This window comes from Misgurnus anguillicaudatus, chromosome 5, assembly GCF_027580225.2.
Source record: "Misgurnus anguillicaudatus chromosome 5, ASM2758022v2, whole genome shotgun sequence".
NCBI lineage: Eukaryota > Metazoa > Chordata > Actinopteri > Cypriniformes > Cobitidae > Misgurnus > Misgurnus anguillicaudatus.
The window spans coordinates 12,819,413-12,836,151 of NC_073341.2; the positions used below are offsets into that span (position 1 = coordinate 12,819,413).

At 37.7% G+C, this 16,739-nt stretch overlaps 2 protein-coding genes across 6 annotated transcripts in view; one reads left to right on the forward strand and one right to left on the reverse strand.

Annotated features, from left to right (window-relative positions):
* The window catches only part of LOC129413422 (centrosomal protein of 78 kDa-like), a 36,545-nt gene that overhangs the window by 9,467 nt on the left and 10,339 nt on the right, over positions 1-16,739 (forward strand). The gene's annotated exons all lie outside the window — the stretch shown is intronic.
* LOC129413629 (uncharacterized) lies at positions 1,572-9,974 on the reverse strand. 3 transcript variants are annotated; one of them, XM_073867581.1, is made up of 8 exons: positions 9,609-9,973; positions 7,905-8,069; positions 6,919-7,062; positions 6,061-6,213; positions 5,114-5,260; positions 4,613-4,669; positions 2,863-2,997; positions 1,572-2,384 (listed from the first exon to the last, which is right to left on the reverse strand). In XM_073867581.1, exons 1-8 carry the CDS (start codon positions 9,736-9,738, stop codon positions 2,146-2,148), a joined length of 1,170 nt encoding a protein of 389 aa, XP_073723682.1. In that variant the 5' UTR covers positions 9,739-9,973; the 3' UTR covers positions 1,572-2,145. The 3 variants fall into 3 exon arrangements, 2 of the variants coding, with proteins under 2 accessions (XP_073723682.1, XP_073723683.1); XM_073867582.1 differs by lacking the exon at positions 9,609-9,973 and adding an exon at positions 8,959-9,575 and having other exon boundaries at positions 1,573-2,384; XR_012369592.1 differs by lacking the exon at positions 1,572-2,384 and adding an exon at positions 3,092-4,102 and having other exon boundaries at positions 2,862-2,997; positions 9,609-9,974.

Below are 16,739 nucleotides of genomic sequence, written 5' to 3' on the forward strand. Positions count from 1 at the left end.
TGTGCAGTTGGATTATATTGGACGTATATGCTGCATTTCTAGCAGTCCTTGACATTAACTTTTTTGATCACCAGCAAAGTGTTTTCCGACAGCCTAAATGAAGAAAAATTCAGTCTCTGCCTGTCTTAGACTTGTCTTATTCATATAGAAGAAAATTGCACGTATATTTATGGCCTAATATATAAACTGAAACGTGTATATATGTATTTTAAATGGCCTTTCTCAGACAATTTAACACAGGGTTAAATTTTGCTGATGTTTCATCGCATAGTTCATCAAAATGCGTCTCAATGTGCCTTGCGCTGTTTGATGAGTTTGTGAGTTGATGTGATCACCACTATCTGGAGATGAATGGTAAAGAAGACAGAAGAGGTCAATGCAGACCCCAGATCAGTAGGGGTTAGGAGCTCTGTTGTGATTTATGGCCAAGAGATTAAACAGGTTGCTTAAATATTTGTTCACATCGACAGTCAAAAAACCAACAACAATAATTTACTCACCCCATGTCATTAAAAATATTAATGGGTTTTCTTTGTTCAGTCGAGAAAAAATTAAATTTTTATTTTTTTATTATTTAAAGGAACATTATGTAAGAAATGTATATCAATGAATCATAAAATGGCCCTGATATGTCACTAGACATTAAGAAAACATTTTCATTTCAATACTTTTATCACTCACAACAGTGGTCCGGCTAGGATATTGTCATTTAAAAAGTGAAGTTGCAGCCCTCAACTGATGTTTATGTTGTCATGTTGTGTATTGGCCACCAGTTGTGTGATTGCAGTACCTGTTTTAGCCACAAGTTTTGTAATTGCAATACCAGTTTTGGCCACAATCCTACATACTGTTGCTTTAATGGACTTTATTGGACCCCAACAGTTTACTGTTTAAATGCAGTTTAAAATTGCTGTTTCAACACAGATTCAAAGGGCTCTAAAAGATCCCAAACGAGGCATAAGGGTCTTATCTAGCTAAACCATTGGCATTTTCGCAAGATAAATATTTACTTTTAAAGCACAACTTCTCCTCTTGCACCAGCCGTGTAACGCGCCAGCTCGACATGGGGGTGAGTATTATCTTGATTTTTTTAAGAAAGTGGAGAAATCCTTTAAGTGGCACCCATGTGTTAAGTGTTTGTACAATCGTGCATCAGCGCCTACAGAAGCTTAAGATATATCGACTCTACAGAAAGACAAATACTACTGTATCTTACAGCCTACAATGAAATCAATGACTGTCTGAAACCGTTCACTGTTCCCTATACAGAATACGAAAATGAATGTGCAACTTTGAACAGTGACGTAAATACCATTCGTCATAAACTCTTAGACCTGTGTGGCTTTATGGATTCTACTGTGAAACACTAAAGGTTTTCCTTTCTTACTGTTTGTCACAAATGTCGTGTTTATTGGATTAAGTTGATAATAAAGAGAACAAAACAACTGCTTTTCATATTTATGTTTGTTAATTATATTTCATAAAAATATGCATTATATTGAAAATAAAAGGCATCACATTTATTGTAATGTTTTTAAAGTAGAAAATAACTAAAAACAAGAACAAAAAAAGTGTATAAAAATACTTTTGTGGTGTAGTATGTATAATGTATATTAATATTATCTTTAACAATATGCTGCACTGACGAAAGAAGAAAAAACACAATAAATCAAATCAAATCAATAAATAAAGGTAAAATATTAAAAACATATTAAATCTTTCAAACTCAAAATAAAATTGAATTAAAATTGTATTTATATAGTGCTTTTCACAATTTGTAATTGTTTCAAAGCAGCTTTACATTACTAGAAACAGGGAACAACACTCAACAAACAATTCGACAGACAGTATAAGTAGCAAAATACATGGCTATGAATAAACTTTACAAGCGAGCCAATGTCGGCTGACTCCCCGGGTTGAAAAAACCCCCTAGGAGAAAAACCTCCGAATTTTTTAGCCAGGAGGGAAAAAAAGTCCTAGGAGGGAAAAAACCCTTGGGAGATATATGTAAACGGATGAGGAGATTAAACAGGTTCCCCCGCCGGTGGTCATTGGTCAGGCATCGGCTGGGCATCACATTAAAGGACGTCCAGTAGATCAGTGGTGTGTTGACCTCCACGGCGGCCGGAACTGGGTCTGTTTGTCTCAATGTCCTCGGGTTCGCGGACATTTTAGTGTAGATATCCTTGCCAGACTTCTTAATATATTTGATGGTGACCTACAAGAGAGAATAATCATATGTAAGTCATATATAATGTAGGGTTGGCAAAACAATTTGATGAAGAGCGATTCTTCCTTTTTGCCATCAGATTTGCAGGTCCCCTCATATACTTCACTAAGGCACCTCTTCCATCTCCAATCTTCATCAAGCAATGACATTTTTCCTGAAAAACAATCAGTACAAAATGAACACAAGAATTGTTTTGTCTCACATGAACTCCAATGACAGTGCTGCTTATAACATAACACACAGAATAAATATTCATTTAAAAAATGGGCAAATAATGGAAAGTTGTTCAGTACATCCAATGCTAATCAACTACTAGCAGAATAAACAAGAAGTGTGAGATCAAGTATGAGTGAAACCACTTTTAAAAACATCTTCTAAAAATTTCTTTAAATAAGCAAATCAGGACAAGATAAAGGAAAAAGCTCAGGAGTCATTCTGATGAATCAAGAGAACTCAGTCCATCTGAATAACATGACATACCGAATACAGGGAGAAGGTATTACATAAACATCTGTCGTATAAACACACTTATTACGATAACTTGGCAGAGGTTTGAAACAATAAAGTACAGTCGACAAAGGAGAAAATTAAAGCAGACAATAAAGAGCAGAACACAATAACATTATACTCACTTTCACCATCACTTGACTTCATGCTGGATGAACCTTCCCGAGGATCATCTTGATCTTCAGCACTCTGATCCTGGTCAAATGGACCACATTGACTATCAGCTGCTTCTTGGCGTGTAAATGGATGTATTACCAAAACTGGACAGAGATTTGAATCAATCAAGGAGAGAAACAGTTAACAAGGGCAACAAAGCCGACAATACAAATCAGAACATAATAACATTATACTCACTCTCATTATTGCTTATGAGGCTAGATGAACCTGACCAATCAGCTGCTTCTTGGAAAGCTGTTAGGTCCAAGGCTGACGAACCAGACGGGCAATAGTCTGGTTCCACAAGCTCGCCGGCTCGAGTCCGATGGGACTATACTGCCTGTGTTTCTCACGAGCTGGGTGCAGGTAAGAAGAACCTGACTGACAATCAGAATGATCTGGTTGAGCATGACGCTCATGGTCGAAAGGACCACATTTAAGATCATCCTCTTCTTGGAAAGGCATTTCTCCAAGGAAACAAGCTCGCCGGCTCGAGTCCTAAGGGACTATACTGCCAGTGTTGTTCACGAGCTGGGTGCAGGTCACATAAACCTGACTGACTTATCAGCATGATCCGGTTGAGCATGACGCTCATGGTCGAAAGGACCACATTTAGGATCATCCTCTTCTTGGAGCTGGCATGTCTCCAAGGAAACAAGCTCGCCGGCTCGAATCCGAAGGGACTATACTGCCAGTGTTGTTCACGAGCTGGGTGCAGGTCACATAAACCTGACTGACTTATCAGCATGATCCGGTTGAGCATGACGCTCATGGTCGAAAGGACCACATTTAGGATCATCCTCTTCTTGGAGCTGGCATGTCTCCAAGGAAACAAGCTCGCCGGCTCGAGTCCGATGGGACTATTCTGCCAGTGTTGTTCACGAGCTGGGTGCAGGTAAGAAATACCCGACTTAAAATCAGCTGATCTCCCGGAGCACATGGGTCATAGTCGAATGGACCATATGATCAGCTGCTTCTTGGAAAGCTGATAAATCCAAGGATGACGAACCTGACCGGCAATAGGGTGGTTCTTGAAAACCCGTTTGCTTAATTCCAGAACCCCTCTACAAGTCAGCTTTATCTAAACGGGCACCTGAGGATCAAAGGGCTCCACTTCATCCTCATTTCCACAGCAACAGCAGGCTTTTTTGATAGCCCGCAATGCTCTTGCCAAGAAAGCACGGATTTTCCGGCTTTTTGGTTTTGGTTCTTAAAGATAAAATTAGAAAAGATGAACAACAGATGTTACCACCAGAATAGAGCCTGATCTATATGGGTTTTTTGGAAACCCATAAAGTAATAACACTGGGAAATATATATGTACATTCTTGTTTATTAATTTATTATGTCGATATTTGATGCCAGCGTATGGATTCTTCTAACGCACAAAGACAGACAATGATAAATCCGCATATCGATTTATTGTCCCACCCCTATTCCTGATCAGAGATCTGTAAATTCAAATCTCACTAGCCAATGGCATTAAAGTATGGTTAAGTCCTGCCCACACAAGAGATTTGTGCCAGAATGGTGAATGTAAATTTGTAAACCTTAAGTTAAAACCTTGCTTAGAAAACAGTTAAGAAAGAATGTGAAACCCGTGTTAGATTTTTGCCTTTGAGTTGTTTTCTTTCATTCTCATTTTACGTTTGTTTGTTTAATTAAAAGTTCCATTAACATCATATTTGGGGTGTCATTATAATGGTGTAATACACTGACCTGGTAAGCTTCTCTCCTCCTCAATGCTCTCTTGATCCGCTGCAGGTGTAGACACAACTGGAAAGATCGGACACAAAGAAGACATTATAAACTTTTCTAAAATGTAACACATTGTTACTGTATAGTTATTATGGTATTGTGACAAACATTATAAAACTTACTACATAAAAATGTCATAAATGCTAATGTTACATGTGTGTTATTCCACAGTTTATTCTTATTGTAAAATGTGAAACAATGAGTGTTGTAAAATTATATATATATATATAATTTAATGTGTTATTATTATAATGTAACACAGTGGTTCTCAACTCGAGGCCCACTGCTCTGCACATTTTGTATGTCTCTCTTATCTGACACAATCAGTTCAGTTCATAGAGATCTCTACTAATGAGCCGATGATTTGAATCAGGTGTGTTAAATAAGGGAGACAAACAAAATGTGCAGAGCAGTGGGGGCCTCCAGGCATAACCTTGAGAACCACTGGCGTAACAAACTGACCTGCAGGGATCCACTCCTCATCGTCAACCGTCCCCGGAAGGACAAACCTCGTCTCACAAACTGCGGGTGCAGAGACGCACAACCTCCGTTGTGAATCTTGCTTACCGCAGCTTGTAAGTTCTTGCCCCTGAGCTGTTGTAGACACAGCTGGACAGACCGGACAAAAAGAAGACATTTTAATATATGCTAGTGTTATATTTGTGTTATTCCACAATGTTATTGCATTTATTCTTTTGTAAAATGTGGAAAAATATATAGAATGAGTGTTTAAGGGGCTGTCCACACGGAGAGGCATATCACTGTATACGTATAAATTTGTTATCGTATTGCCGTTTCGTCCACACGGATCCGGCGTTTTGAGAGAGTCCTAAAAATGGATAAATCTGAAATCAACACCCTTGCGGTTTCGTGTGAACAGGCAATCCGTATATTTTGTGAAGCAAAAACGTCATCACATCACGTGTCGGAAGCGTCACACGTAACAACAACAACAATAACGGCGGACTACGTGATTTTGTTCGTGCTACAGAAGCTACTAAAGCCTACTAGCTTTATTACAGCAAAATCTATTGCTTCTATGCAATTGTGGTGAGCAACAATCGATAATGGACAACACCATACGTTGGTTATGCGCATGCTCTAAGTCTTCTTCCTCGTGTATAGTGTATATCTGTGGCAGAATTACAGCGCCCCATACTGGTCCGGCATATATACTACACCGCTTTCGGTCGGTTTCAGTGGTTTCGTGTTTACGGATAATTTTTTTAGAACAAGGAAAAAAATGATCGGATAGCGAATGCACTGGCTTTGTGTGGACAAAGCCTTAAAATTATATAAAATTATATAAAAAAAGCCTTAAAATTATATAAAATTATATAAAAAAAGCCTTTAAATTATACAAAATTATATATATTTAATGTGTCATTATGATAGTGTAAGAGATTCACCTGCAGGGACCCACTCATCATCATCAGCCCACATTTGCAAAGCTGCGGGGGCAGAGAAACACAACCTCTGCTGAGCATCTCGCTCCCCACTGCTTGCAATGAGCTTTTCGAGCCTTTCAGCTGATGAGGACCAGATCTTATTCCATTCCTCAGCTGCACAGACCGGACACAAACAACACATTATAAACTTCTTAAAACAATGTGTTAGATCTTAGTTACTGTGGTATTTTCACAAACATTGTAATAATAGTAATAACAAAAATGTATCACATAACACATGCATGTGGTGTACCAGTGGTGGCCAGTGACTTCTTTTTCGAAGGCGAACAACGCGAACATGTATTTAGTTCGTCATGAGTTCGGCATGTCATGTGAACCTATGTGCTTTATCATAAACCCTTTCGACGCATGTGCAGCAGGCATGTATTTTGAAATGACGCATGATGCACATAGGTTTACATGACGCAACAAAAACACATTTTGACATGACGAGCAACACACGACACTCAGAACACATATTTCGAATTTGTGCCCCTCGGAAGAGAAGTCACCGCCCGCCACTGATGTGTACACACAAACAATGTTTTTATACATTATTACTATTATTAATTTAATAAACTATGTGAACCATATTTTATTTAATTTAAAAACATCACATGAAAAACATAATTACATAATACATACAAATTTAAATGAAAAACTAAAACACCAAAAATATTAAACACAGCCCTCATGCTATGCTAGACCCAAGACAAGTACACAGTAACTTCATATATGTTTTACTATCTATATAAGAAGTTAATGTGTCAATTGTTTTTCATTACATTTGAGGTTTATAATAATGAGGTGCTGACTGACCTCTATGGCGCCGTATCGTATCTCTCAACATCTGTAGAAGGGCCAAAGTTTGCTCCTCACCAGAGTATAAAGCGGCCCTTCGTCTGGCTTCCATTTTACTCAAGATACTGCGCATCTCGGCTGTTGTCATCTTACGTCTACCAGCTGGACAGAACAGACATAAAAAACACATTAACAGTTAACGTGGTATTTTCACATTGTGGATAAATAGTTAAAGCATTTTATAACTGACACTTTTTTATTGCACATTACAGAAGTGGAAAGGACGCGAGGCTGTGGGAAGCTGACAAATGAGTGTTTATAACATCATAACACGTTAAAAACAAGTTAGCATAGCGTTTATCTACTAATAGTTGCAAGCCTCCATTTAACGGAAAGCAATGCGCTGTCACTTTAAACCCAGTGTCCTCATCACTATGAATGATTTGTGTGTTCTCATTAGCAGGCCCGGATAAACACAATGTTGTGCCCTAGAAAGTCACCATGAACCGGAAGTAGTGATGGTCTTGTATCTCTATGCATTTATTGCATGTCATAATGCACAATTGATCAAACTTTCACAATAGTTATAAACCAAAGAATCATGTAAACCTCCTTCACTAATTCTAGGCATAAGATAGTTTAAAAGACTCAATTTACAACAAAAGGTACATAATATGAGCAAAATATAGATGTCCTTTAGATTAGCCATATACATTTCCAATGCTGATTTTACGTCAGCAGCAGCTAACTATAGTTAGGATTGATTTACACGCTGTAATGTCGTTACATTAATGCACCACTAGATGGCACTCAAGCTTTGTGAGTTAGATATACGTGTGGTGTGATAAGAAGAAAGTCAGTCCTCATCTCGAGGTTATGAGTGAGATTTATTAAAGTGTGTTTGACTTCATGAGGGGCTACATAGACCCATTAAAGAATGAACTGAATGTATGGTGGTGACACAAAATGATGCGTTGTGCAAACCACTGGTGTAACAAACTGACCTGCAGGGACCAACTTAACCTCATCTGCTTTCCTCAGAAGGACAAACATCTTTGGATAATATGAGTTTGGAGAGACGCACCATATCTGTTGTGGATCTAGTACACCCCAGTTTCTCATTTCTGGCCCCTGCGCTGGTCTAGACATACTGTAAGACCATCTGCCAACTGGACAGAACATACAAAAAGAAGACATTATAAACTTCTCTGAAATCTGACAAATTGTTGTAACATTATAACCTATTACATAATATTAAATATATGCTAGTGTTATATATTTGTGTTATTCCACACTGTTATTGCGTTTATTGTTATTGAAAAAGGTGGAAAAATATATAGAATGAGTGTTTTAAAATTATATATATTTAATGTGTCATTATAATAGTGTAAGAGAGACTGGCCTGCAGGGACCCACTCATCATCATTTACTGTCCCCGAAAAAACAGCCCACATTTGATAAGCTGTGGGGAGAGAGATGCTCCCCACTGTACACGCTGTAATGTCCTTACATTAATGCACCACTAGATGGCACTCAAGCTTCGTGAGTTAAATATACGTGTGGTGTGATTAAAGAAGAAAGTCAGTCCGCTTCTTGCGATTATGAGTGAGATTTATTAAAGTGTGTTTGAATGAACTGAATGTATGGTGACACAAAATGAGGCGTCGTGCAAATTAGCAGTAAAAAAAGGTCGCGCATTCCGTTTTTTTGCCCCGTGCCCCCCTCCCTTCAAAATAGCCATTCACCTAAACCAAAACTCCGGAGACGTCATTTAATCTTACCACCGACCCCATATATTTTCTTTCGTTCATGCTCAAATATCACAACAAAACGCATAACACGCTTTAAAAAAATAATCCATTGACGAGAACATAATTGAAGCAATTTGGCAAATTAAAATGTTTGACAATATCGTAGTACTGCGTTTGAGAGAAACCGCACCAGACAATAGCACGCGCGCGACGAGTCCAAAGATAAGTCACACACTGCTTTGTTTATAACAAAACAAATTAGACAAAATAACGAACGCGTAACATTAAAAAAAAATGCAAAGTTTACCTTATTATGACCCTGATTTCATAATTTAGGGAGCAATATTTAATTCATTACTTCAGTAGCGTCGGTTTCTAAACTTGGAAAAGTTATTACCTCACCTCTGCCATATGATGGCGGCAGGGTCGTGTAAAGAAACAGACATTAGCATCACATAAACAATAAAAACCCGTATTTAAAACAGTTCATATTAAATCAACTACAACAAAACGCCTCATGCATACGAGTCTTTAATTCCACCAACAATACAGGCAGATAGCAACGTTCGTCTGTATAGCACAAAGCAAAGACAAGCTACTGAACTTAATTTCCACTCGTATATTTTTGCATTTGGGGTTTCTCTCAAACTGAATGAGCTGACAAACCCGAAATTTGACAAATGTGACAGTGTGGATCAAAAGGTTAATGAGTTCAAGGTAGTTATCCAGTCGCATTTGTAGGCTGCATACGTCATCTAAATAGTCTTTTTGCAGAAAATTAACAATTATAAGGTTGGCTATTATTTTCAGTTAATCGTAAATTGTTGTAATATGTTTACGACTTTCGAATGCAATGCTCAGTTAACTTAAATAAACCAGACATGTGCAGCCTGCGTATGCGACCTCCGTAAGCTGCAACCTTCGGATGTAGAAAAGCCGTAAATAATATTTACTGACCTGAACGCCTCGATTCCACATCCGGTGCAGCCACCGGACGAGCGAAGGTCACCCGATTACCTGAAGGGGCAGAATTCTGCTTTCGCAAAATCCCACCCCTGCTGGTCTGGGGATCACTCGAATCAGACATGATATTAATGTCTTCAAGTCTATTCAATAACGGTCAGCAGTTGCTTGACTTGTTTTTTGAACAGACGTGTGGTAGATATTTGATATTGATGACAGCAAAGTCAGGAGAGTATAGTCGTTTTCTGTAGCCTTTGCTCAGAGAATCAGTGTGTGAAGAATATTTGCCCGGGCAAGCCTTTTTATATGTTCGGTGACGTCAAACGTTCTATTCGACATCAAAGACTTGTCTCTATGACAACATTTATTACGTCTCTGTGTCAATCTTAATCAACTATGTAATAATATATTATAATAATAATTTTTACATCTATTCATTACTTTTATATTAAAATACATGTAGATAACCTTCTATGTAAATATATGGTTTTATATTGCAATATCTGACCATATATATTTATTTCTAGTACTTGTCTACATATTATTTTGCTGTTATATGTAAATCTATTTTAAAATGTATGTAAAATCCCCTCTAGTATATTTCACATACTGTGTACACACATTTTCCACAAATAAAAAAACATTTAACACACAGCTTATGTAAATAATTTTAATTGACAGACATTTTTATCACACTCCCCCAATAAATCAGTGGGCACTGAATCAGATTTTACAAACAATGTGGTATACATTTACACACATTATATATATATGTTAATGCACATATATAGTATATGCAGTAACTGCACATTAACAACATGAATCCAGCCAGCAACAAATACTAGACTTCAGATCTAAAATCAAAGCTTAAATTTGGATTGGGGGCAGGCTTATGTCTCCTTTCTCTTTGCCAACCCAGAATTCATAGCCTGTCCTAACTGTCCAACAGTTTCCACCTTATGATGTTTTATGAAACAATCTGCAAAAGAACACAAAAGAGAGAAAACATTTAGATTAATCAGTGGTTACTACGCTGGTACTGGTTACTCTGTACCTACAGACAAAAAATCCATCAATATATAATAATAATATAAAAGCAAGTATTTACTTCACATTTATATAGGGCTGGGTATCATTAAAACATTTTCAATGCAGTAGAAAATGCACGCTCTGAGGGTGTGGATGATGCTTACACACAGAGATACCCTGAAGCCAAATCAAAAAAGCATTGGCAGTGTCCTTCATGTCACACCACCAGGGTTACTGGACTCGCTGAGGACTGAGAAGATGGAAGTAATCTTTAGTGCCTTATCTCTTCCTTAAACGTCTCTGTAGTGCTGGTGGTCTCTTTTCTTACTTTATTTTCATGTCCTCTACACCAAACAGCTCCTCGAGGGCAGAAAGCTTTGGCCTCTTCTGTGAACAAATAGGTCAAGAAATAAAAGAGAAATATAAATCACTATTCAAGTACATGCAAATAAGTTCATTTTGTACTAATAATTAAATGGGGAAAAAACAGAATGTCTTTATATTTTCTTACCACTGTTTCACTGGCAGATGCACACATGTCTTCATCAGATAAGCGGTCATCTTGGTCATCTGCTCTCTCTTTGAGCCCCTGATTCATCTGCTGGCTCTGAGCCTGTATGCAATAGAGTATGAGGGTCATGTATATAGATATCAACAATTGAAGGGAAGTAGATAACTAATAATAGTTAACACCTGTTCATTTATATCAGCAACTCCTCCAGTCTGTTCAACACTTCATCGGACACTTTTCACTTGAATCTGGGATCCAACACTGTGCCCTCCTCCAAAAACTGTCTGACGCTGTCAACCTGCAAGTAAGACTACGTAAAAACATAGTATGAGTCCCTAAATAATCCTAATTAAAAACAAGTGAGAATATGATTACGCTGAACACCTGGTATCTTTTTGAGAGGTCATTCCAGATCGTGTCCTTAAAGGAGGGGTTTAATGCTATTTCATGCATTCTGACTTATTAACACTGTTTAAAAGTTGTAATCCTCATGCTAAACTAATGCATAATGTCAAAAAAGCCACTGAGCATGTGACAAGAGTATTTCTGGGCCAAACAATAGTTGCTGCTGTTGTTCCTGTTGATAAATTACCGACTCAGTATCTGATTCTGGATCATATATGTACGGCTGTATCTGACTGTAAGCCAAGGTTATGTAAAAAAAATTTTTTATTTAAGTTTTATTTACTTTGATGTATCAATTGTTGGATTAGAATTCAAAGGCTGTGTACTCGTAACTCTTTAGCTCCGCCCACTGTACACCTTCAAGAGATCATCTTTTCCAGAAAAAAAAAAACACGGAAAAAGGTGTTCTGTCTTTTATGAATCTGACAACACGAAAGACTCTTTGGAAATATGAAGGATACTCTATAGATAACCAAGATTAACATGAGAGTGGCAGAAACCGTGTGTGTTATGTGATCTTTAATGGTCTTTGTGAAGGAGTTCTCATCATTAACTGTAAAGTGGTGACGGCCAATCAGAACAGAAGTGTTTCCATAGCTCTGATGGGAGAGGGCTCAATTCCCAAGAAAAATGTATGGATTAAAAACACAAAGTTACTTTGAATTAAAGCATCTGCCAAAGGCTTCTAAACTTGATGTGACAACAACAGGTTAGGACTGAAATTATCTGGCTTTGACTAGTTACATTTATGCATTTGGCGGATGCTTATCCAAAATGGCCTATGGTGCATTATAAGGTGTACATTTTTATCATGATGTGTGTTCCCTGGGTTCGAACGCTTGACCTTTTGCACTGCTAATGCAATGCTTTACCACTAAGCTCTATAGATACAATTAATGATTTTGTATATAATGTTACGTCAGACCTGGAAGCCGGAAACCATGTCTGGAGTGAGCTTGTGCTTGTGTCCCAAGCCTCCTGCTTCTTTAGCTTTGATGAAATAGGATTTTTCCATCTTCCTCATGATCAGTCCTTCCCAATCCTGGTCCTCAAGTACCCCCTCCCAGAACGTTGTAGATGTCTCCTTATTTAAAACACCTCAACAGCCTCCTTCCAGAATGGTTAACAGGTCTCCCTAACAAAGCTGATGAGTTGAATCAAGTGTTTTAAATAAGGAGTCATATAAAACTTTCTAGGAGGGGGACTCACGGACCAGGATCTGGAAACACTGCTCTAGATGAAAGTTTAGGTGGATCTGGCATCCGACATCATAACGATCCTTTTAGCCACTTCTTTACTGGTTTGTGCCTTTAAAAACCAAACAGTTAACACACATTCAAATAATTCATTCAAGGTTAAATGTAGATCAATTCTTTAACCCAAAAATGAAAGACAGAACCGTTCTTACGCTCAAGATCCCTGTAAGTCTGGTCACCAGAGCATCTTTTAGAAGATAATGTGCTTGACTTTCCTGAACTAGATAATTTTCATGACTCCTGGGTAACACATTTCCAAATCTGTGATAAGAATATAGAGATCTCATTACAAAAACATTTATTGGGAAATTTAAGTTTTACAAAAATACTATATTTTAGCTACCCAAGATGGAGGCATCTCAATCACTTTCTGTTCTTCAGTTTCATCCTTCACAGGGAAAAATAGGTGGTTACTTAAGCAAACTGAGCAAAAATATCAGACAAATATCAGAATTTTGTTAAAGGTCAATTAAGATTTAGAGAAAGTCAGTTTTCTTACAAATAATTTTCTCTTCACACTGAAAGTGAGAGCGCATCTGTGAATGGAGCTACAAACCAAATACCATATTTTCTGGACTATAAGTCGCTCCGGAGTATCAGTCGCATCAGTCAAAAATGTGTTTTGAAAAAGAAAAAACATATACAAGTCCCACTGGACTATACATTGTGTTTATTTAGAAAATGATTTAAAAAAAAGTCCAAGCCCAAGAACAGACATTTAATCTGGAAAGGCAAGTTTTTCAACTAAACAATGGCAGACAGAACAACAGGCTGAATATGTGTCCGTACATGTTAACGTAACATTAATTTTAAGGACTATAAGGACCACACAGCATATTCTCCCACTTTGACAGAGCACTCATGTCAAAGGTCATCTCCTAAAGACCCAAACGAACCAAGGCTTGTAATCTCTATTTTTTAGACTATGACAGCACACCCAAATGGCAATCCTGCATGTTGATCCAGTAGTTTTGGTGGTTCCAAATGCTTTCTACGACCAGGAGGTTTTTATCAGTTGTGGAGCAGCTCGTTCCAGTCAGTGGATCAATAAAGACGTTCTCAGGATCACAACCCAACTTTATAACCTTAGGCCCAGAAGAGGCTCTGGTGATGGACGTTCTTGTTTTTGTTAATGATGATGCTTTTGACGTTCTGTAAATCCATTCTTTCTCATTTTAACATTAAATTAGCTACTCTGTACAAACTTTCTGAGTCTTCTTCAATGCAGTTCCTCCTGATGCTTCTCATAATTTACAAGTAGTTGAAAACAATACAGATATTGTTAGTAATCAGCTAGACAAAATATATAATACTGGACTAGTGGTTTTTGGAAATTTTACTGCAAATATCTTAAAAATTGTACCTTTAAAGCTCCCGTTCTTTCTATGTTTTTGAAGCTTTGATTGTGTTTATAGTGGGCAATATAACGTGTGTTCATGTTTCACGTGTAAAAAACGAGGTATTTTTCACACAATTTACTTATCTGTATAGCGTTGTTTTCACTGTCGTAAAAACAGGCTGATATCTTCCTTGTTCTATGAAGTCCCTCCTTCAGAAATACGTAATGAGTTCTGATTGTGTAGTTTGTTTAGTGCGTTGTGATTAGGGCTGCACGATTCTCGCTAAAATGTGAATCACAATTTTTCTCCATGGGAATTGAGATCACGATTCTCTCAAACGATTCTCATATTTTCAACAAAAAACATTTATTGCACTCAAGTAACAAAAATATGCTACACTGGACTTTTAGTTATAATAAAGTCTCTTCAAAATCTCTTTTCCTTATTTTAGAAGATGAGTAACTTCAAATGTGTTAGCTGTTAAACATAAACAACAGAATGTTGACAATAAATAAAAGTAATTGTACAAAAGAGCACAGGTGCTATTTATGATACAGTTCCTTAATCTGAAGGCTGCAGCCTTCCGGAGGTCGCATTTCTAAGCTGCATACGTCATCAAGACAGTCTTATTTCAGAATATTAACAATTATGAAGTTGATTATTATTCTTAGTTAATCGTAAATTGTTGTTATACGTTTATGACTTGCGAATGTAATGCTCAGTTAAGTTAAACCAGGCTCGATGATGTATGCAGCCTGCATATACGACCTACGGAGGCTGCAGCCTTCCGATTGAAAAATGGCCAGAGGTAACTTATTTCCTTGCCTTTTTTCGGAACCAATATTGTTGCATCGTCACTCTCTCCGTCGCCACCAGATTTTTACGCAAAAATCCGGCGTTTTTCCCCTCAATTGTTTGAAAATTGCCACTCCAAATCCATCAAGTAAATCGAGTTGTTTAGGTTTGCCACTTTGTTACACGTCACGCGAGTGACAGCCAAACGTCGCAAATGAGAAGAAGAGAGGAGAGAAACGATCAGGTCTGATTGGTGAATGAATAGGGTTTGGTTTTACACTGCGTGAGTGTAAGCAAGTTTAACTGACATAACATCTGGATTGTTGTAATGTAAATACATGAACGCAGTATCTGAATACAGGAAAATACTGTACATGCAAGAGAATCGCCGTCATTTACAAAGAGGATCACGTTTATGTATGAATCAAGATCGTGATTCTTCCCCCCCCCCCCGATTAATCGTACAGTTGTGATTCAATAGCAGCGTAGCTTAGCAGAGCCATTTGAGCCAAAGCTGGTGACTGACGTATTCCTGTGGGTGGAGTTTAGTCAACGAACTGTTTTACTGACGTCAATATAGAATGAAATAGAGGGTTGTAGTCCAAACCGGCCGTTCGCTGCAGGCTTTTGAAAAAGGAATGCTATTAAAGAAAATATATCGTCTGGCAGTTAATTTTGAGCTTTATCATCTTACAGGGATTATTTATGCTATTATAGCAACATTACACAATAACTAGGGTTTAAAAAATGGGATCAGGAAGAAAGTGACCTTTAAGATCATCAGACCACTCTTTGTGTTTACAGAAGTGTGTTTCCCCAAAGCATCGTTAGCCAACTACTGTCGTAAGTTTGTCGTAACTACGGCTACATCTCATTTTTTGTGGCTACTGTTCCTTTAAATTAACAGCCTATGACATTGCAAGGGAGGCGCTTGAAGCGCTCTGATATTTTTTAAGGTGGAACGGGATAGTTAGGCGAATAAGGAGCTGGCTTCAGCCTCGTACCCCAGATCGAGTTCGTCGATTGTCCGGATTTTCTCTAAGTAACGTTACCGCAACGTTGCTCATTGTTGAGTTTGTCTTTATATGTAATTTACACTTAATCATCGTTCGATCCATTTATTTCCGTTTACTATTGAGAGTGAGGAGCTGTCGTCATGGTACAGAGCCCCTCCCCCTTTCCGCCATGTTGGCAGGATTCCGGCGGCAGAATATGATTGTTTACGTGTGTTCTTAGCTCGGTAATAGAGTACTTTTTCGCAATTCTACACTATTTTACCATGCCTCTCAGTTAAACCTGCTCCAGTACCTCACGCGATACATATGGAAAACATACGAACAATGGAATACAGTTTTTTGGGTTACCGAAATGGAGACACCATAATGCATAACAAAGACATCTCAAACAATGGCATATTTGCATTAAAAATGTCATAATTGAAAGAATGACACTTACAATTGTCATAAACATGCATAAAACCTCCTTTATATTCATGACATGCGTCATGTCATACATAATTATGAAGGTTTTATTTCAGTCTTATGCACACCCCTTCAAGTAAAGGGTTACCACACTGTTAATGGCTTTAATCTTTCATAATTTACATCCTGCAATCACATATAACTACCATAGCAAACCCAGAACTGGTTTGTCCACTTTGCAGCCCCCAACACAAAAACCTGGTAAAATTACAACAGTATGTGTCATTGGGCTAAAGTCAAATTACAACTAAATACCTAAATATTTTACATCAAAACATGTTGGAAACGTTTGTGTACATTGAACAACT